This window comes from Chaetura pelagica, unplaced genomic scaffold (assembly GCF_000747805.2).
Source record: "Chaetura pelagica isolate M959 unplaced genomic scaffold, ChaPel_1.0 scaffold570, whole genome shotgun sequence".
NCBI classification, from domain to species: Eukaryota; Metazoa; Chordata; class Aves; order Apodiformes; family Apodidae; genus Chaetura; species Chaetura pelagica.
The window spans coordinates 154,583-175,141 of record NW_009951942.1 but is presented as its reverse complement, the minus strand read 5'-3'; the positions used below and the strand labels follow the sequence as shown (position 1 = coordinate 175,141).

The window sequence follows — 20,559 nt, the reverse complement described above, 5'->3', positions numbered from 1 at the left end:
CCAGAAAAAAAACATGGGTAGAAGTTTCTTACTTGATTTTCAGTAAGGTTTTTGCTTCAGAAAACAGATATACAGACCCTGATCAGCTTGATATAAGGTTAATTTTAAGAATAGCCTTTCAGTTCACTTGATTTTATGCTTGGAAGAAAGCAGTGCTAGTAAGGAGCACATTAGGTCTTTTAATTGAACTACCTTTCTTTTTAATTAAAATGCTCCATATCCTGTGTGAGCTGTGTCACCCCCAGCCCCTGGGTTTAAGAGTAAAGTACATTTATCTGGATGTCCTTGCACAACTGAGCAACTGTCAAGAGTGACAGAGCATTGGAACAGGCTGTTCCTGTGTGATGTGCTCTGTGTGACCCTGCTCTGGCAGGGGGGTTGGGCTGGATGATCTTTCCAGGTCCCTTCCAACCCCTGACATTCTGTGATTCTGTGATTCTGTCACTGTACATGGATGAAAGCCCAGAGCAGACAATGGAAATCAATAAGAATGTTCCAACTTATGCCTCCATTAAGTCTGTAACTGGGATTAAACAGAGAGGTTGATGTGTAACAATTAAATTCAAATAGTGTAGGTGCAACAATGGTTCCTTTGTTAGTCATTTGGTGGTGGCTTGAGGTTTATTACTAGACAATCAGCTATATTCTCTCAGCAATGCAAGAAGAGATTGTTACTATAATATTTTACAGGACCATTAATATTAACCCAACCACATAATCTAATGTTCTACTTTTGAAGTTTGATGAAGTTTGGTTTCTAACCTGCATATAAATTCACCTTTGTAAGGTCAAGGACCATTTTCCAGGTCTAGGGTGCCCAGAGTACTGCAAGCACAGTAGGATAATGAAGCTTCATTTGCCCCTAGGCATCTGTGAACAGCTCTGAGAGCTACTTGATCATAGATCAGCTCATGATTGTTTCCCTGAGCTGGAAAATTGCCATCACATGTCAAGAAATCTTCTTGCCAAAGACTATGCTACAGTTTTCATTGGCTGATGGGTTTTACATCATGGAAAATAATAGGAAGTTAGTACTTTTTTAAATGTTATCTGTTGTCTTTTCCACAAACCACTGTAGTGAAGGCCTGAAATATTCCATATATCAAGGGCTGTGACTTGTCATGGCAGTAAGAATGGTTGGACTTGATGATATCTAAGCTCTTTTCCAACCAAAACAGTTATATGATTCTAAGAAACATGGAAGCTGAAACCTCCTTGAAGCAAATCACCTTTCCTTGTTGTTTAAGACTTAATGAGTGTAATTCCCTGTGGTGGCCTAAGACAAGAGCTCAGACAGCAAGTCAATCTCTGGACTGGAAGTCTCCAGCACACCTCTCAGAGGAGGTCACCAACTTTGGTGAGCTACAAGGAATGAAGTGATGAGGAATGTGTCCCTTGCTCTTCTGAACAGGAAGGGAAAATCTGCTGCTGCCCACTGGTCCCACCAGATGTGAGGGACTGGATTGTCTAAGACCTCATGAAAGGGGAAGACCTAAATAGATGATGGGTTGCTTCAGGACAGAATGATGAATGAGTAGAAGAGGAGTTGGTTCAGCACCTCACTCCTCAGCACAAAAGCCTACAGATGAGGAAATCCTTGCAGAAATGCATCCAGCAGTGTCTTGAAACCACCATATTGGCCAGAATATAGACATAACCAAGGAAAAAAAATATAACCTCTCATAAACTGGCATAAAACTGAACCATCAAGATCAGGCTGGAAAAATAGGAGGCCGTGTCTGATAGTTGTCTGGTTTTAGCCCAGCCTGTGCACAAGGCAGCTCTCCAAATATTTTCTTTGCTTGAACATCCAGCTACTTCTTTCAGCTATTTGAGTCCTATGGGGACTTTCACTTTGACCCTTCACTTGGACAGATTCAGTTTCATAGAACTTTGCTCTTTCCTCTGATTACTTTCATATTTGTTCAATTGCTGTCTGGAGATCTAGGGGGACAGAAAAACTGTGAAAGAAAAGTGAACATCAGGGTCTTGGGGCAAGAGCAGATCACCTCCCTCTCTGGAGTGCTACTGGTGGATCCTTCTGAGGTTACACAAGGATGCTCAGGATCCCCTGATCCCAGGTATGAGGGAAACATTTTTGCCTCTTCTTATCATCCCTCTGAACCAGATATGTGTTCTGTTATTTACAACCCATGTTTAGAAACAGCTCTGTCCTGTAAATGTCTGACTTGGGCACATTTGACCAGAGGACAGGCTTTTTGAAGATTGTGGAAAGGACCTCACCAGTCAATGGGGGCCTAACACATGGCTTTTAGATGGTAAAACTAGGATGAGAAGAACCTGCTCTCAAGGTAGAAGTCCCAGTGCTTGTTGGGTTGCATGAGAGGCCAACCCACCTTCCTAATCTGGCCAAGTTCCTCCAAGTTTCTTATTTCCTATGAGTAATCCTTGGTATCAACATACATCACTCAACAGTTCATTTCCACCAATTATTAACCATAAAATGCCTCCAAGCCTAAGAAGAATTGTCTCTCAAAATTGTTGATACCCTGACTGAAGTGAAAAAAACTCAAAAGTTAGGAGCTCTGTGAGGGCTCAGAGCACATGGACTGCCCTGGATGCAACTGCCCAAGTAGTCAACCATTACACCACAAGGGAGATAAAAGCCTCTCCATTTTACTAAGAGGAAATGAGGCAAAACTTGGAACACGATTGCTCAGGGGAAGTCAGAGTGAGAATAAAAAACAGACTCTGTTTGCTGTCAGGCATCTCTCTCTCAGCTAATCACTGTCAGACCTCTTTATAGTCAATAAAACAGGAATCCTGCAAGGACAAATCATCTCCTAATACAGATGTCCAAGCAGACCAGTCCAATCATCTTTCTGAGCATGAGTTTCTCTTTGTTGACTATAAAGGGACTCAAAGCTTCAATGTGGGTGACTACACTGTTCTTGTCAAACAAATCCCACTTCTGGTTTTTATGTCCTGACCACAACATCCTTTCCAGGCATGTGACACCCAAACTGGGAACACTCTTGTTTGCAAAGTCAGGAGTTGCAAAGCTACAAAATGGCTTAAAGAATTTCAAGTTCTCCATCTTTTCTCACCAACACGTTTTTGGAGGCAACGTCATTAAGTCTTTAATTACATAACTCTGCCATATTTTTACAACACAAAGTCTCCTCATTGTTCTGCCTGAATGTTCTTCTATAGGGAAGAAACATGTTTGTGTGATGAATGGGGCTGGTCTTTTCTGGAGGATTCTGATGGAAAGAGAAAATGAGTGTCACCCATGCACTGATGGCACCAGAAACCTGAAAGTGTCCCTACCTGTGCATCTCCTACAAGCACACAGGGTAGGAAGGAGATTCAGGAGGGAGCTCCCTGGTGCTCCATCTCCAAGGGACTGTGTGGGGAGAAGCAGCAAGTTTCCATGCCACTTCTTGGGAACTGTGATGAAGGAGAGGAGTTGCAGAAACAGCATCACTTCTGAGTCCCATTAGGATGCCTGAAACTGTAAGTCACCTAAGGAAGATTATATTGTATTATTGCAAGGAAGACTTTGCAAACAGGTACTATGGAAATGCATCTCTTCAGGCTGTGAACTCTAACAAGGACCTTTTAATGACTCTATTGAACAGTGATAAAGTTGCACTTACCCAGGCTTTATTTCAGGAGGTTTAGGTAATGGCTTCAGAAAGCCTTTTTTCCCCACCAGCCAATAGGTGTCTTCTACTCCTTTACCCTAAAGTAAAAACAAAAATCCAGATAAAGAGCAGCTTTCTGACCACCCTCTGCTCAGAGCTAATTCTCTTTCTGGGTTTCTGAGGGCTCTGTATATATTCAGAGACAGGGTATGGTTGGAAATCTTGGGCTCTTCTTCAAATCAGGGATGATTTGAATTCCACTATTTTACAAGAAGAGCCCTTGTTCAAACTGTCATCTACAAATGACCCTCATTGATCTGGGTCATTGAAACTACAGAGCTCAGATGAGAAACTACAGGATCTCTAACCATCTTACGTGACATTAATTGAGAAATTTTACAACTGGGCTGAGCAGCATAATTAAAATTTCCTCTCCCACCACTGGTAATTTAGCTTTGAAGGTGAGATGCATCTGATGAAATGTAGGCATCTACATCAGAGTCAATCACCCTTGACTGAAGTAGGGGAAGAAAACAGACACTTCTAGGGTGACATTCATCTTCAAATAAACTGGCTACCAACAGCAAACCAGGTTAATAATTTCCTAAAGTACCAATTTATCTTCACTGTGTAAAGGTTTCCTTCCATTGAATAAACCTGAAGATTTTACCTCGAATCTCCACTTGCAGACATAGGATCTTAGGTGAGATGATTCCACTTGTCATGACAGATTGCTGAGGGACCTGGGGCCACACTCAGACCTCTTACTGTAGGTGCTTAAGGCCAGAACACCTCATACTTCTGCCTTTTGACTACATAAGGGGGGAAGTGATATTTTGAAATACTTAGTGTTGTCTTGTTTGGACACTGAAAAGTAGCAGCTTCTACCAATGGTGAACTCAATAGACTCCTAAATAAGTACCTATATTCAGCACACACATGTCCCATGGCCTGTGAAGAGCTACCCCATGTACTGAAACAGTGGGCAGGGACAATTTGGGAAGGATCCAACAGAAAAGTGGTGGATGAAGGCCAAACAAAAGCTTCATATGAAAATTCCTTAAGCAAGAAGGTTCCCTTGTGAAGCATTTCACACAGCCCTTCTTACCTTCAGTTCAGTTTTCCCCCTAGGAATGATTTCATAGCCTTCATTTAGACTCTGAAGTGTATCCACTGTGCTTTGGCTGACATGAATCCTGTAAGCTGGGAATGGAAAGCAAAACAGCTGGATCACTCCTTTGCACACACCCTGGGAATTCCACACTGCTACCTACAGGCAAGGAAAAGTGCTCCAAAGCATGCAGGTTGTGTAGCTGGTGAAGGTTTGGGGTGGTTCTCTACCTAGAGTGTGGTGTTGATGGGTGGATCCTTCCAGACAGGGCTGTGATGAGCACAGGGTGAGAGGACATCCCCACTGGGGACTTCCTGGTGGGTACCTAACATGCTCAGTGTGGAATTTGAGTGTTTTTTCAGCAACGTTGGCAACTGGATTCCAAAATGCCATTTTTCTCTATTGTCACTAGGCAGCAAGAGAGAGAAGAAAACTAACCAACTGTTCTGCTCCAGAGGCCCAATGTCATTTGGAAGTTGGGATGAAGAGCAGACAAACAAAGTTTGCAAAGGAACAAAATGAGAATGTGACTGTGCATCTAGATCCATCTGGGTTTTTTAGTAACTAATTCCATCCAGGACTGCCACTTTCTGAACAAAAAGGGCAAAGGCAGAGATCATTATCAAATTCCCATCTCCCTCAGTTTGATTTACAGTCATTGCTGGAACTCACATGATTTTTTTTATTGTTCTGTAGGATGTCAACAAAGCAGGAAATGTTTCTAAAACATTTTTCTCCCAATAGTTTTCTTTGTTGTTGTTTTTGTTGAGCTTTTGTTTCAAATGTGCCAACTACATTCCCTTCCCCCTTGAAGGATGGGAGGTGAACCAAGTTTGGCTTTGTTGCTTTGTTGTTGGTTTTTTTTCAGAATAATCAGAAAGAGGAACATTGGTTCAAATATGCAGAAGACCATACAGCTTTGAGCTACATTTCCTGAGATATTAACCTATAATCTTCCTATTACTGGACACAAGAGGTACATTTTTCACCCTGAGGACAGTCCAACATTGGAACAGTCTCCCAAGGCAAGTGGTGGATTCCCTCACATTGGACAGTTTTAAGTCTCAGCTTGACAGGCTGCTGAGCCACCTCCTATCAACTAGAGTAATAACTAGAAAGGTTGGACCTTTCTAGGATCAAGATGATCCTTCCAACCTGACATTCTAGGATTCTATGAATTTATGATTCTATGATACTGTGTATCTAGATAAATTTCTATTAACAAATAATATTGCTATCATAGAATCACAGAACCATTCAGGTTGGAAAAGCCCCTTGAGATCACCCAGTCCAACCATCATCCCTACTCTACAAAGTTCTCCCCTAAACCACATCCACCAACACCACATCCAAACCACCCTTCAACACATCCAGGGATGGTGACTCCACCACCTCCCTGGGCAGCCTGTTCAAATGTCCTTTCACCACCTTGGTAGCTCCTCCGGACCTGCTCCAGCAACTCGACATCCTCTGGTAGTGAGGGGCCCAGAACTGGACACAGGGCTCGAGGTGCAGCCTCACCAGTGCTGGGCACAGGGATCACCTCTCTGCTCCCAGAATATCCCAGATACTCTCTCAAATACTCACGCAGGCCCGTGGACTCCATCCGTGATGCCGTGTTCACCGTGTCTCCAAAGAGGCAGTACCGGGGCATGGTGAGACCCACCACACCTGCCACACAAGGCCCTGAAAGACACGTCATCTGTATAACCCAGTACTGCACAAATTAAGGGTCCCACTGGCAAACAAATCTCCCCCTCTGATAATCCAAAGCAGCTTGGGAAGGCGTTGTTTTTTAAGATCTCTCTGGCTTCGGTGCTTGCTACAAGCAAGCAAAAAATCAAGCCTTGCTCTAGGTTGCACAATTGGTGGTTTAGGTTTGGCAGAGGTCTTGTGTGGTAGGACCTCAGCTCACCATCATCTGGAAGAAATTTGTCCAGAGTTCAGGGAAGGTCAAGGACTATTGCAATCTCATTTTTAAAAGGCCTCCTTTTCCATCTGAGGATGCTAAAGTTCAGATCCTCTGACATGCCCCGTGTCCCAGTGAGACAGGACTGAAAATCAGCCTTGAACATCCAGAGATGCTGGCAGGCCCCTGGACCACCCCATGTCCCTTCCTTGGAGAGGCCTGTCTAGCCAAAACCTGTTTATTTTTCCTCTCTCTCATTCTTCAGATGAGATCCACGTGCCTTCCAAATTAGCTCCTGAAAAACCCGTGCCAAGCTCTGAGGGAGAGATGCAGGATCCAGAAGAACAATCCCCCACAAACACACACAGAGATAAAATGTGTGAGGGCCAAACAGCACAGAAAACTGCAACTTGGGGTGCTTGGTTAGCTAATTTTTCTTGGACTGAGCCCTGAAGGATGAGGAGCTAAATTCCATCACCCAGAATTTAAAAGCTCAGGCTTGCAAAATAAATGGAACAAAAAAGAAAAAAAAAGAGGAGAAAAAGAGAATGGTGTCAGCAATGTAAGGAGGTGTGGGGCTTCCTGAAGGGAAAGGACAGGCCTTTTTCTCTATAGTTTGCACTGGATGCATTGATGTCACATGCCTTTCCAGGTTCTGCCTGTCACTTCAGTGTCATGATCCTTCTGGATTAAGATTTAACAGAACTGACATCTAGGAAATCATAGCATCATAGAATGTTTTTTTTTCCTATGCAAGGTTGCAGGAGATGTAAACGTAGAACATCATCCATAGGATAAGAAATTATTCTATAGGTAAGGCTTTCCATACTATGAACATGTGAAGGTTAAAATGTACTAACAATAATGATAATAACAGTAATATCACCACCTAATTTAGACTTGATCAGTTACTTGGTTAAGGGCAGTGTAATGTCACTGTGATTTTATTCTTATTTTCAAAAACTGCTTTTTCATAGACTTTTCAGATACATCTTGAGGACAATGAAACCCTGTAGCTGAAAACTAAGGAGAACTTTGCAAGAATTCGTGCTGTGACCTCTGAAAAGTTGTTGCTGCAGAGTCAAATTAATGGGATTTTAATTTAATTTATGGAGGATGCTGAGAGGTAAGAGGTTTTCATTCACACCTAACAAAGCATTGCTTGCTTAAAGATTAAAAAAAACAGAGAGAGGTAGAATGGTTCATATAAAAAACATTACAAGGACTTAAACAGTATGTATGAAACAAACACAGTATGTAGGGGCTGCTGGAGATCAGGAAAACCTGACTAATGGTTCTTTTTTTCTTACTTTCAATGTGCCATGCAACCTTGGATAAGATACTGACCCTCAGAATCTCCTCTAATTTAATTCCTATCCTTATGAGAGCTCAGTCATTTTGCTCAAGCTCTTCAGGAGATGAGCTGCATCCACTACAGGAAGTTCTTTCAGGGTTCAGTCTATAGGCATCTCTATAGCACAAATGTAAAGGCATGTTGATGTTATGGGATTTGTTTTAATTAAGGTTTTAACACTTCCCTAAATAGTCCTTATTCTGTCCACACTAATGAGGAATGTGCTTTAAAAAGGGTCTACTTATGTGTCCACCAGATCTCCAGTGACCACAAATGGATACAGGCTCCCTAACTTTCCTGGCAACACCTCCACATGGATGCCTAAAATTATGTTTCCTACTCAGTCAGCAGGGTCACCTAATCACTTCTGCAAAGCCTACAACCTAGAATAGGCAAGATTTTTAAGGTGAGGTACTGTACTTTTGGAGCTCTGCTTTGAAGCCTGTCCTCCTCTTACAGAAAGTTATTAGTTCCAAACCACCCCTACAGTGGGTGGCCAAAGGTCTTCTCCATGGTGAAAGCATCCAAGAGTTAATTCACTTGCTGCCTTTGCTGTCTGTGTGTGTTCCTCCTTGTCTAGACAGCCTCAGGAAAGGGCTGACAAAAACTTCCAGTGATGAATCTCCCACAGCAACAAGCTGCAGAGGAAACCAGAGACCTTGTGATGAGAACATTATGGCCGAGTTGTTTAATTCTAAAGGTTTGCTGGTTTGTTTTGAAATGGTGTTTTGCCAGGACTTGCAGGGTCAGTCACTGAGCCACGCTGGCTAAGGCTCTGAGACAACCATCAGTGGTGCTAAGGAGGTTAAGAAGCTCCATGGAAGTGTGGGGCTGCCTGCCAAAGAGTCTGACTGATAAACAGATCCTCTTCAGCCCCCGTGGAAAAGCTTGTCTTTCCCCCACTGCTCTCCCTGGATGTCCTGCTCCAGCCCAGACGTGGCTGGCATGGAAACAGAAGGGTCAGCTGAATTTTTCTGGATAGAGAGGAGAGACAAGACTCCAGAGTGCATTTAAATCAGGGGAGAAACTTCAGGCCAAACACTGTTCTTCTCACCCTCCTCACCTTGCCTGTGCATTGCCACAATCAGACCATGGGCCAGCAAAAATTCCCAGAGCTACACCTTCACACTGGGGCTGGAAAGACAAGGGCAGCCCATGCCCAAGTGACTTTTACTGCTTTTTCAGAGAGGGTATAATGAGATCTTCTTGGCACCAGTTTCCAGAAAGCAGTTGACCCACAAAATTGGTGGTCACACCCATTCTCCATCTTTCCCAGGACAGTTCAAGTGTTAGCCAAGCCCTTCTCTGCCCCAGGAGCTTCCTCCGTGCTTTCAGGATGCTGGTGATTCCCTCTTCATGCTTCTTTCCTCAGGAGAGATGGGGTCTAGGGTTAATCAAACTCTGCTGTCAGCTTGGAGAGCTGGTTTGCTTGGAACATGCATTTCCCTCTGCTCCCATGACAGTATGACACTGCCAGATCTGCGCAAAACAAGACCTGGCTTCTGATTCTTTAGAAAGAAAACATTAATTCCTCCCACTCTTTCACTCACACCCTACACAACAGCTCCTAGTACGTGCTTTCCACATACTCAGGGTTCTTAAAAACAAGAAAAAAATGTAACTACCCCCCCATGCACATCACCTAGGGACAGATTTCTGGCTGGATGCATGGAAGACATGTTGTAGAACTGCTGTCAACAGGCAGAAGCAGAGGTTGTACACTGAATTCCCCTCTTTCCACATTGGAAATGCTCTGCTGGTTCTCCTGAAACTCCTGCTCCGGGCAAGACAAGCTGGGATCATAGTCACATCTTGTTTCTGCCAGAGTACAAAACCCACAGTGCTCCTGCAATCATTCCTTAACACTTTAAATTTCTGTGAAGGGCCAGCCAAGACCCCTGAACTGCAAAGAAAACAACAGGGAGACAAAGACAACCCCAAAAGAGGAGCTTGTACGGTCTAGGATATATGAAATATTGATGTTAGCTCTGCTCAAGTCACAGTTCTGTTCTTGGATTATTCTGGGTGAGATTCTTCTTTTTCTCTGCTCTTGTTTTTCTGTGTATATACGACATGGACCAGGATATTGACTTCTGTAAAGCACTTGCATGTCAAGGATGCAAAAATATAGACACTACTAGATAGGCAGAAAGATTAAAAAATCCTGTAATATTGGGTCAGACTCCTGGACAACTTTATTCAAAATTCAGCTTCCCATAGTGGGCAGTAGCCAGTGCTATAGAGGAAGATGCAAGAAGTCTGGTGACAAGTAGCTGGGAAAAAATTTAGTCATGGATGACTATGGTCTAAAATTATGAAGGTTCTTATCTCTTACATTGATTCTGTGATAACAGCAGATGACAATTTAGTCATGGATGACTATGGTCTAAAATTGTGAAGGTTCTTATCTCTTACAAAAACATTGATTCTGTGATAACAGCAGATGAGTTTTTTCTCTGTTTGAAATCCCAGTCATACTTTTGGTTACATGATGACTGCAATCCTACTGTATGTGTTGTTTTGTTCTATTCTGCTGCTTAATTGCACCTTGCATATAAAAAACCCCCAAACAACAACAACAAAAAAAAACAAACACAAAAAACCCAACTTATTTTCTTTTTAAACAAGCCACTTTTCTGTTCATTGAATAGATGATATCTTCTCTAGTGGAGATGATTTGCTTTCCTTATAACATATTTTTATTCTATAGCTGTATCCCATATTCTTCTGGTCTACCTGCAATGAATCTTCCCAACCTTTTCCACTCTTTCACTTTATCTGTTTTTCTGTGCTTTTTCACTTCAGAACAGAGTTACAAGGATGTCTCCATAATCACACCAGTGAGTACCCTATGGCACATCAAAGAGCTACCCTGAGAACAAACCCCTTGTGACTAACATTTCAGACTGAGTTCCTGACTTTGACAGAAAACATAATTTCTCCCCTAAATGATACTGAGAGATTTTCCTCCTTGGGGTTTTTATTTCTATTTGAATGTCCTTGTTGCCATGGAAGATTTTAAAGCATCTTCTAAGGGCACTTGTTTTGGGGCAGGGAGAGAGAAGTCAGGCAAAGAAGGAGTTCTTTGATGTGTAGTACAATTGTCTACCTGTGTGCAGCCCGATCCGTATCCTGAGGGGGATGTCTGGCATGTGTCTCATTCTGAATGTTCCCACTGAGCTGAGGATGTCCAGGGACATGTTGGCTATCTCAGCTGCATGCTTGTTTCCATTTCGTTTTGGGAGCCCTGAGGCAACCATGTAGGCATCACCAATTGTCTCCACCTGGCATCAATAAATAAAGAAATACATTGAAAAGATGGGAAAGAGCAGTAGAATGAAACTATGGGAGTGCTTGACCTAGGCACAGCTTGATTCTCATGCCCAGGTACTCCTCACCTTGTAAACATCATGATTTCCAAGAACAGCATCAAACAGTGTGTAGAGGTCGTTCAGAAGGTCAACTACTTCAATGGGTTCACTGAGGGCTGAAATGGTTGTGAAGCCCACGATGTCACTGAAGTAGATGGTCACCAGGTCAAAATACTCAGGCTCCACAGTACCACCAGTCTTGAGGGCTTCTGCCACTGATCTGAAATAATAACATAAGCAAAGACAACAGGGCACAGCCCTTGTAGGAAGGCATGCCCAGGAGCTCAGAAACAATTATCCTGCTGTGCTCAAAAGAACTTCCAATAAATAGAAGGAGCTATATGGCTGTAACACAGCGTTGCTGAAAGTTTCTTACTTTCATTGGGAGGTGCTTGCCAAAATCAGAGAATCACAGAATTTTTGGAGTTGGAAAGGACCTTAAAAATCATCTAGTTCCAGTCTCCCTGCATGGGCAGGGACACCTCCCACCAGCCCAGGCTGCTCCAAGCCCCATCCAACCTGCCCTTCAACACTGCCAGGGATGGAGCCCCCACAACGTCTCTGGGCAGCCTGTTCCAGTGTCTCACCACCCTTACACTGAGGAACTAACACCTGATCTCTAACCTAAATCTCTCTTCTTTCAGCTTAAAGCCATTACCCCTTGTCCTCTTACTGCAAGCCCCCGTAAAAAGTCCTTCCCCAGCTTTCCTGTAGGCTTCCTCAAGTACTGGAAGGCCTCTATGAGGTCCTCCCGGAGCCTTCTCTTCTTCAGACTGAACAGCCCCAGCTCCCTCAGCCTGTCCTCACCACAGAGCTGCTCCAGCCCTCACATCATTTTCCTGGCCCTTCTCTGGACACGTTCCAACAGCTCCACATCTTTCTTGTGCTGGGGGCACCAGAGCTGGACACAGGGGAGGTCTCACCAGGGCAGAGCAGAGAGGCAGAATCATCTCTTTCAATTTGCTGGCCACACTTCTTTGATACAGCCCAGGATGGAATTTGCCTTCTGGGCTGCAACTGCACATGGTGCTCATGTCCAGCTTTTGATCCACGTCGGATCCAAATTGGAAGTCAGCTCTTCAAACTCACTGAGTTCTGTGAAACTCTTTTGACCAGTCTAGCTAAGAAGTACCAACCAGTGGGGTTTTTTTGTTATTTATAGCACTAGTACTTACGGAGGAAGCATTTGTGACAATAGTTTGTCTGTCTTCTGTTTTTCAACCTCTAGCTCTTCAGTCCGCTCCCTGATTAAATCTTCCAGGTTGCTTGAATATTGCTCAAGCATCCTGAGCATGGAGTCAATGATGTTGGTTTTTTTCCCTTTGTTGATGGTTTTGAACTGGAAAATCAAACTGCAGAGTTATTTCCCCATCTCATTAAACCATTGTAGCACTCTAAGTTTGGAAAGAAACAAGAAGCAAATGTGTATTTATAGAATGGCAGAATCATAGCATGGTTTGGGTTGGAAGGGATCTTAAAGATCATTTACTTACAACTCCCCTGCCTTGGGCAGGGACATCTACTAGACCAGGTTGCTTCAAGCCCCATCCAACCTGCCCTTCAACATTTCCAGGGATGGGGCAGCCACAGCTTCCCTGGGCAACCTGGGCCAGGGTCTCACCACCCTCACAGCAAAGAATTTATTCATCTCTGGATTTGTGCTCTCTCCTCTTGAACTGAAGCTGAACCTCTGGACCATTTGGAAACTCTGTGGCTTCAGATGCTGCTTTAGGCTCAACAGTGGAGTCAAATGGGTATAAAATTAATCACAATTTCATAGAACTGAAAAGTAAAAATTATGGATATTGATTTAGATACTTTTAAGAACATAGGGACAATACTGCTGGTCCAGACATGGGGTTTATGTTGCAAGTATCTGTCCATGAGACTGGCCAGTAAGAGATGTTTGGAAAACTGTTCAAACAGGGCTCAGATACACCCATATTTCTTTGGGATATACTCTCAGTCTCCACCAATCTGCAGTTCAAAGACCTCTTATATCAAAAGTTTCACCTTTGTGTTTAACAGTCTTCGGTGAAATTTCTTTCAAATTAATCACCTTTTCAATACTTCAGAAGATCAAACAAGGTATTGAACTGAAGGTGTTGTCTTAATGTAGGGATCTTTGATCTTAGTGAGACCATCAGGCACCAAACCCATGTCCAGCCTGCTTTGCTGCCCACGTGGTGATGCCATGGCAGCCCAAGTTCAGGAGAAGCCCCAGGACAGGCCAGAAAACCAAATATCTAGACACCAAGAATAGTAAAATAGCACAATAGTGAAGGCAAGACTAGAGCTCTGGAACTTCTTCAGCCATTATTTGAGGGCTCACTTAAAGAAACAAAAGCACTTTCCTGCCAAGTACAAACACAGGATTGCACCTGCTGCTCTATTCACCGACCTTAAGAAATACCTCCTCAAAGGTTGGACGTCGTTCAGGGGCTTCACCCCAGCATTGCTTCATTACCTGGATGCACTCCAGGGGGGCCATCTCAGGGGCTACGTTTGGGCGGCACAGGGGAGGAGGCTTCTTCACTTTCTTTATAATTTCTGTGACAAAGAGAAAAGTGAGAAACAGATGGTGAGACGGGTGGTGTTGCTGGGTTCAAAGGACGCGGATCTTCTTACTCGTCCCTTGCTCGCTCCTTCAGCCATTACCATTATTCCTCACCACCCAGTGGCTCTGTCAAATGAACCTGAGGGGTTTTGGTCACTTCTGCCAGGAGTCTTTTGGAGGATTTAAAAGACAAGAGACTCAACTGTCTTCTTGTCCCAGGTTGTGAGCACTGAAGCGGCTTGATGGGGGCAGGTTGAGTGACAGATGGATGTGTTTAATGAAATTGCCTCTGACTGTCTCTGTTAGGATCTGTGATCAAGATCACATTAGGGTTGTGGTCAAGCCAGACAGAAAGGATACCAACCTCTCATGTTTCCTTAACTGGGAATCAGTATGTAGGAGGATGCTGGGAATGGAGACAGTGGAAAGTATTTCAAGAGGGACAGTTTGGGTTCAAAAGAACATCTGGGAAGTGACTTACTACCCAGAGGAGAAATCAGCCTAATAAGGACCTGGCTTTGGGCTTTCAAACCCTGACAAGTCAGTCCTTGAATCTGTAATTTTTAGATGGAACAGTCCAACAGCAAAGGAGCAGCAGGTTTCATTGACAGGAGGAGTGTGAGGTCTGAACCCAACCCCAAACTTCACTTCAGGTGTTTCTTAGTAAGAACATCCTGGAGGAAAAGTGGGGTTTTTTTCATAAGGTAGAACTATATGTTCCTGCTTTAGAAAACTCCAAAGTGATTGTATTTGGAGGTTCCGTTTAGTGTGGTGCAGAGGGGTCAAATGTAGTGAAAACCACCCTCTTTCTGGCAGGAGCCATGCCTTTCCACATCTGTTACTGTGAGTCCCCAAAGCTTGTTAGTGTTGACAGTTTACTTTAAGGTTCTTTGGCTCATCCCACCAGTCTCCACCAAATGAACTAAACAAAGCACCTGGCCCAAATATTTCGAGGGGCAGCCAAGGGGAAGTGCCTCCCCAAGACAGTTTAAAAGTCCAGGCCACAAGCGAAGGCTCCTTCAGGATTAGGAAGCAGTGAGTACAGATTCATCATGTTACCAGGTCAGGAAAGTGGAATGCACTATGTGCAACATTTGCTGGAGGTTCCCCAAGGGGATTAGGTTGAGGAGACATCTGCTAGTTAGAGCAGGTTCCATCGTAGTCATTCTTGTCACTGCATTGTTGCAGCAGGTTTGGGGAGCAGCAAGGTCAGGGCCCCATTTTTTCAGACACTGAACTGGCAGATACTGAACAGCCATACCCCACTTGGTGACTGTCCAGTTTATAATGCTTTGAAAACAGGTTTTCACTGAAAACAGCTTTTTTTTTCTTTTTATTGCAATGACTCCCTCCTCATTCAAGTGCTTGTGACCTGGCCCTGCCTGCAGTGTTTGCTCTTCCAATGCATGCACAACACAGTCTGAACTAGAGAATTGCACCAGGAGCAGTACCTAAGGAGTTCACCTATTTTTTATTTCCCATACAAGCCACCTTATATATGTCAGTGGGGTAACAGAATCACAGAATTAATTTGGTTGGAAAAGATCTTAAAGGTCACCGAGTTCAACCATCAACCAACACTGACAAGTTCTTAACTAAACCATTTCCCTAAGTTCTACACCTATACAACTTTTAAATACCTCCACCTCTGCTCTGAGCAACCTGTTCCAATGCCTCATAACCCTTTCAGTGAAAAAATACTTCCTAACAACCAATCTAAATTCCCCCTGACACAACTTGAGACCATTTATCTCCTCTCCTATCACTTGTAACTTCATTGAACAGACCAATCCCCACCTCTTTACAACCTCCTTTCGAATTGTAGAGAGCAATAAGGTCTCCCCTCAGCCTCCTTTTCTCTGGGCTAAACAATCTCAGCTCCTCCAGCTCTTCCTCTTTACCAGTGTCAAGTGCAGGGGTAAAGCCACCTGCCTTGTCCTGCTGGCCACACTATTCCCTTATGATGTTCATGATGTATCACTTTGATCTCTGCTGAAGAAAGAACCTCTTTAAGTGGGGAAGTAATTAAGGAAAATGGATGAGCAGATGGACAAAATAGGATGCTAGTGAGAGGTCCAGCTCAAAAAAAACTCAACTCCCATGACATACATAAAGGGCTGATGAGTGGGAAGCAAAGGAGTTTACAAGCTATGAGAAATTCTGCCACCAGATTTCACTCCACACTGTGACAAAAAGATCAAAGTTTGGAGAGGAACTGGAGATGCTGCAATGGCCTGACTGCCAGCCAGCTCTGAGGCATCCAGTGCCTGAAGGGGGCCTACAGGAAAGCTGGGGAGGGACATTTTACAAGGGCTTGTAGCAATAGGACAAGGGGTAATGGTTTTAAACTGAAAGAGGAGAGATTTAGGTTAGAGATCAGGAGGAATTTCTTAAGTGTGAGGGTGGTGAGACACTGGAACAGGCTGCCCAGAGAAGCTGTGGAAGCTCCACGCCTGAAAGTGTTCAAGGGCAGGTTGGATGGGGCTTGGAGCAACCTGGTCTAGTGGGAAGTGTCCCTGTTCATGGCAGGGGCTTTGGAACTCGATGATCTTTTAGGTCCCTTTCAGCCCAAACCATTCTATGATTGTATGATCTTTGGGGGGAGAACCAGAGTCCCAACCCCACTGATAGCTGTGATGAGTGGTGTAATGAGGCTGAGATCAGAACTACTCATTTTGTTGTTTACTATGGACATGTTGTTGAAAACAACTTTTTGTCATTGAAAAAGGTCATGGGATTGGGACATTGTTTCCATACTCATGTTTTACTCCAGGGCCTTGGCCAGGCCTTTTATGAGCACTCTGCATTCTTGCCTACCTTCAGCTGAACATTCTGACATGCAGTATGGTGGACCTCGAACAACCACTTCTTGTAGGATGATTGCAAAGCTGTAAATGTCCCCTTTGAAGGTGCCTTTTCTGCACATGTCCGGGTCCCTCAGCAACTCGGGAGCCGTCCAGAGCAACTCTACAAAATTCAAGACCATGAAGTTTCTTACACTTGAGCTCAGACTATTGCAAATGAAGTGCTTAAACCAACCCTTCATTTCAATCATCAGGAGAAAAGTTGGAACACAATTCATTATTTACTGGATCAAGCCTTTTATTTCTTGTGAAGTCCTAGAAACATTAAATTTCAATCCTGTCAAAAAAAAGGATTTCAATTACCTAAAGGTTTCCAAAACCTTTAAAAAAAATGTTGTTACATCAAAAATTCATACCCTATAACACCAGCCCTGAACTTCAACATCAGAATTCTTCTCACCCCTGCCAAAGTGTCTAACAACTTTTTCTGTTTGAAAAGATCACACAGACAAAATGTTGGCACTGAAGTCTGGATTTCATGTTATTGTTGTCGCTGTTTTACAAAGCAACAGTTAATGAAATATTTTCTGCAGTTCTTCTTAGGTGGAAGTTGTTTCCATAACAGCAGTTTGAAGCAGTCTGAATAATCCCATAGTTCAAGTAATGAAAGACACAGTTATAAAAAATACCCATTCTCATCAAGAAATGAACCTTCTTCACACTGGGACATTGTCACCCTAGTAACTGAATTCTGAGTAATGGGAAAAAAGGATGTTTCAGCTACTGCAATATATGGAAGTTTTGTAAGGGAGGAGAAGAAAGTCCTTTGGCAACTGTCTCATCTAGACACTGGAATTGTGTACGATCCAAATCCTGTGACAAGAGTGATCAAATCACTACACGCTACTTGAAGACAGGTTCCAAGAATCAAGTGGGATGTCAGAGGGACCCCAAGGCAATGTCTAAGTGAAGGAAATCCTGTCAAAGTCTCCAAATCTGGTCCCATGAGATGTTGTCCCTAAGTGGTGGGACAGCCTTTGGTGACTGATATGCAAAGCATCTGTTTCAAAGAGACCTGTAGGTGTTTCAAATGAATTAGTTTTACAAAAAAAAAAGGCTCTTTGTATTTGGGTTAATCTAAAACTTCAAATATAGTGTGTGAAGTCAATTCCACTCCTCACAAAAACTCAGTATTTATCAGATTTCAGGGACACTTAAATACTTTTCCAAATCCTACAAACATAAGTTCTGTCACTGCTCACAATAAAACTTTTTTCCTCACTATCACACCCTGCTATTCACTTTCAGGAAATCTGAAAAAAAATTGCTTATCCTTTCTTGTAGCAATACATTTTATACAGGTAAATAGATATCTGAAGGGGACATAAAAGAAGGCTGGGGAGGGACTTTTTGCTAGGGCATGTGGCAAGAGGACAAGGGATAATGGTTTAAAACTGTAAGAGGGGAAATTTAGATGAGACATTAAGGGGAAATTCTTCACTATGAGGATGGTGAGACACTGGAACAGGTTTCCCAGGGAAGCTGTGGCTGCCCCATCCCTGGCATGGGGGTTGGAACTAGATGATCTTTAAGGTCCCTTCCAAGCCTAGCAATTCTATGAGTCTATGACATCGTGAGATTGAGCACGTATATCCTTGTGTGGCCACTGATCTGCAATTGCATTAGGACAAGAACTTTCTAAAGCAATGGACAAATACTTCCAAAAAAATATTTTATGATGGCACCTACCTTCTGGGGGTGGCTGAACATATGGACATTTCTGTGCTTCTAAGAGCTCATTATAGCCATAGTCAGTGATCTTCAGCACAAACCGACCATCCACGACACAGTTACGAGACTTGAGACGTCCATGGGCAAGATCTCGGTGGTGCAAATACTTAATTCCCTATGAAACACAGAAAAGATTGCAACTATTCCTGAAGAATTACGTTATCTGCCAGCATTCAGAGAGTCCAAGCCAAACTGTCACCTTGGATGGCATCAAGCACATCACTATCTGTGTCAAATGTGGTGCTGATCAGCCCAAGAAAGGATGGGAAAAGTTCATCAATGGATCAGGAGCAAGAATTGGGCTCTTTGCACCCTAAAGTAAAACTGGAAAGGACTGGTAGCTTTAGGGTCAGCCAGATGCCTCCTTTTGTAGCCATAGAACCCATTGCACTCAGAATTTGTACTTTAAGACAAGGTTAAGAAAGTGGACACGAGTGGTACACCATAGTGAGGTCAAGGGAAGAGCTGGATGCCCTTACCCAGCTCCCTCAGAGAGGACCAGAAGGTGGATCATGGGATGTAAGAATGGATCTTGCAGTCTACTCTCTGTAGGCCACCTGTCCCAGAGTGGTGGTTCACCATTAGGGTCATAAATGGAACTATTTGAACACTCTTCCAGAGGGACCATGTCTACAGTTTGTTTCTATACTGGATACATTTCTGATTTATGACAAGAGAGGGCTTTTTGAAAATATTAATTTGTCCCCAGATTCATTGTTCTAGGTGATCAGTTCTGTGTTGATGTGAAGTTTTAACCTCTCATCCTGCTGCATGGATGCAGTCCTATCACCCCAAACAGTGTTCCACTCAGATGGTCAAACACCAAGACCATTGCTGTATATAAGAGGTGACAGATGATGTATATAATTATATTCACATCAGTTTTCCCTGCATTGCTCTAAAAATCCCCAAATCCTGGATGAAATGGCCACGTCAGTATAAAAGTCCCATGCGGGTCACGCCTCGGTGGGAGCAACAGATTTACTTTAATTAGATCCATCACAAGAGAGGACTTGAACATCCAATCCAGCTTCATGTCTTCGTTCCTCAGCAGGTCCTCCAGGCTTCCCCGTGAGCAGTACTCCGTGACGATGGCAAAGATGCCACAGTCAGAGAAGAAGCCCAGGAACAGATTCACGTTTTCATGACGCAGATCTCTCATCTGAAACAGGACAGTGAATCACAGAGAGACCAAGGCAGCCAAACATCTGCTCAGCAGCTTCTTTAGATCATGTCCTTACCATTCCTGTACTCCAGAAAAGCCGTTCACACAATGATTTGGAAGCAAACAAACTCTTTGCTGCTTGCTCTCAGCTATTCTGCACTCTTTTTAAGCTTTGTTTGTCTTAATCAATCCTTTAAGACAAAGAAAGCAAGACAGAGAAAGCAAACTGAAGAGAAATTTGTTTTTCTTTAGACAAGCCTGATTGGATCTTCCACCAGGACAAAATGGCTTTGCCAGGGTAAATAGAGTTCAGCATGTGGAGTCTTGGACCAGCTCTGGTCTGGTCTGGAAAGCAATACCATGCTTGGAGCATCCAAAGTCATCCATCAGTGGTGCCTTTGGAGACATGCCCTGGTAAATTCTTCATATTTATGTGCATGAAAATGCCACTGTGATTGTTAGCAGTGGCTGCCAACAATTAATGGCCTTGAACTTGGAAAATAAATGTGTGTGCTTGTCATTTAGGAATAATAATGAAATTGAAGACTAATGTTAAACTTCTAACAGGTGTCTTGGGTGGAGACACGAAGCAAATCCCAGAGAGATACACAACAGTGTCTGCACCACATCGTTAAGCAGTCAACAAATAACACATGAAAACAGCTACCAGTGCATCATCCTGCACTGACACAGGGATGATTTAATAGAATGATTAAGGCTGGAAGGGACCTTTAAAGATAATCAAGTTCCAATCCCCCTGCCATGAGCAGGGAACCACTAGACCAGGTGGCACAAAACCTCATCCAACCTGGCCTTAAAAACCTCCAGGGATGGGGCATCAACAACCTCCCCGGGCAGCCCATTCCAGTTCCTCACCACCCTCACAGTG

At 43.5% G+C, this 20,559-nt stretch overlaps 1 protein-coding gene across 1 annotated transcript in view; it reads right to left on the bottom strand.

Moving 5' to 3' along the window:
• Positions 1 to 20,559, bottom strand: part of GUCY2F (guanylate cyclase 2F, retinal) — a 47,382-nt gene that overhangs the window by 10,368 nt on the left and 16,455 nt on the right. Inside the window, exons 8-17 of the mRNA XM_009996743.1 lie at positions 19,491 to 19,667; positions 18,464 to 18,620; positions 16,728 to 16,877; positions 13,755 to 13,903; positions 12,529 to 12,692; positions 11,381 to 11,573; positions 11,092 to 11,266; positions 6,307 to 6,405; positions 4,717 to 4,811; positions 3,621 to 3,706 (exon numbers count right to left, since the gene is read on the bottom strand). Of these exons, the coding sequence (XP_009995045.1) occupies positions 3,621 to 3,706; positions 4,717 to 4,811; positions 6,307 to 6,405; positions 11,092 to 11,266; positions 11,381 to 11,573; positions 12,529 to 12,692; positions 13,755 to 13,903; positions 16,728 to 16,877; positions 18,464 to 18,620; positions 19,491 to 19,667 (1,445 nt within the window). The remainder of the gene's footprint in view (positions 1 to 3,620; positions 3,707 to 4,716; positions 4,812 to 6,306; positions 6,406 to 11,091; positions 11,267 to 11,380; positions 11,574 to 12,528; positions 12,693 to 13,754; positions 13,904 to 16,727; positions 16,878 to 18,463; positions 18,621 to 19,490; positions 19,668 to 20,559) is intronic.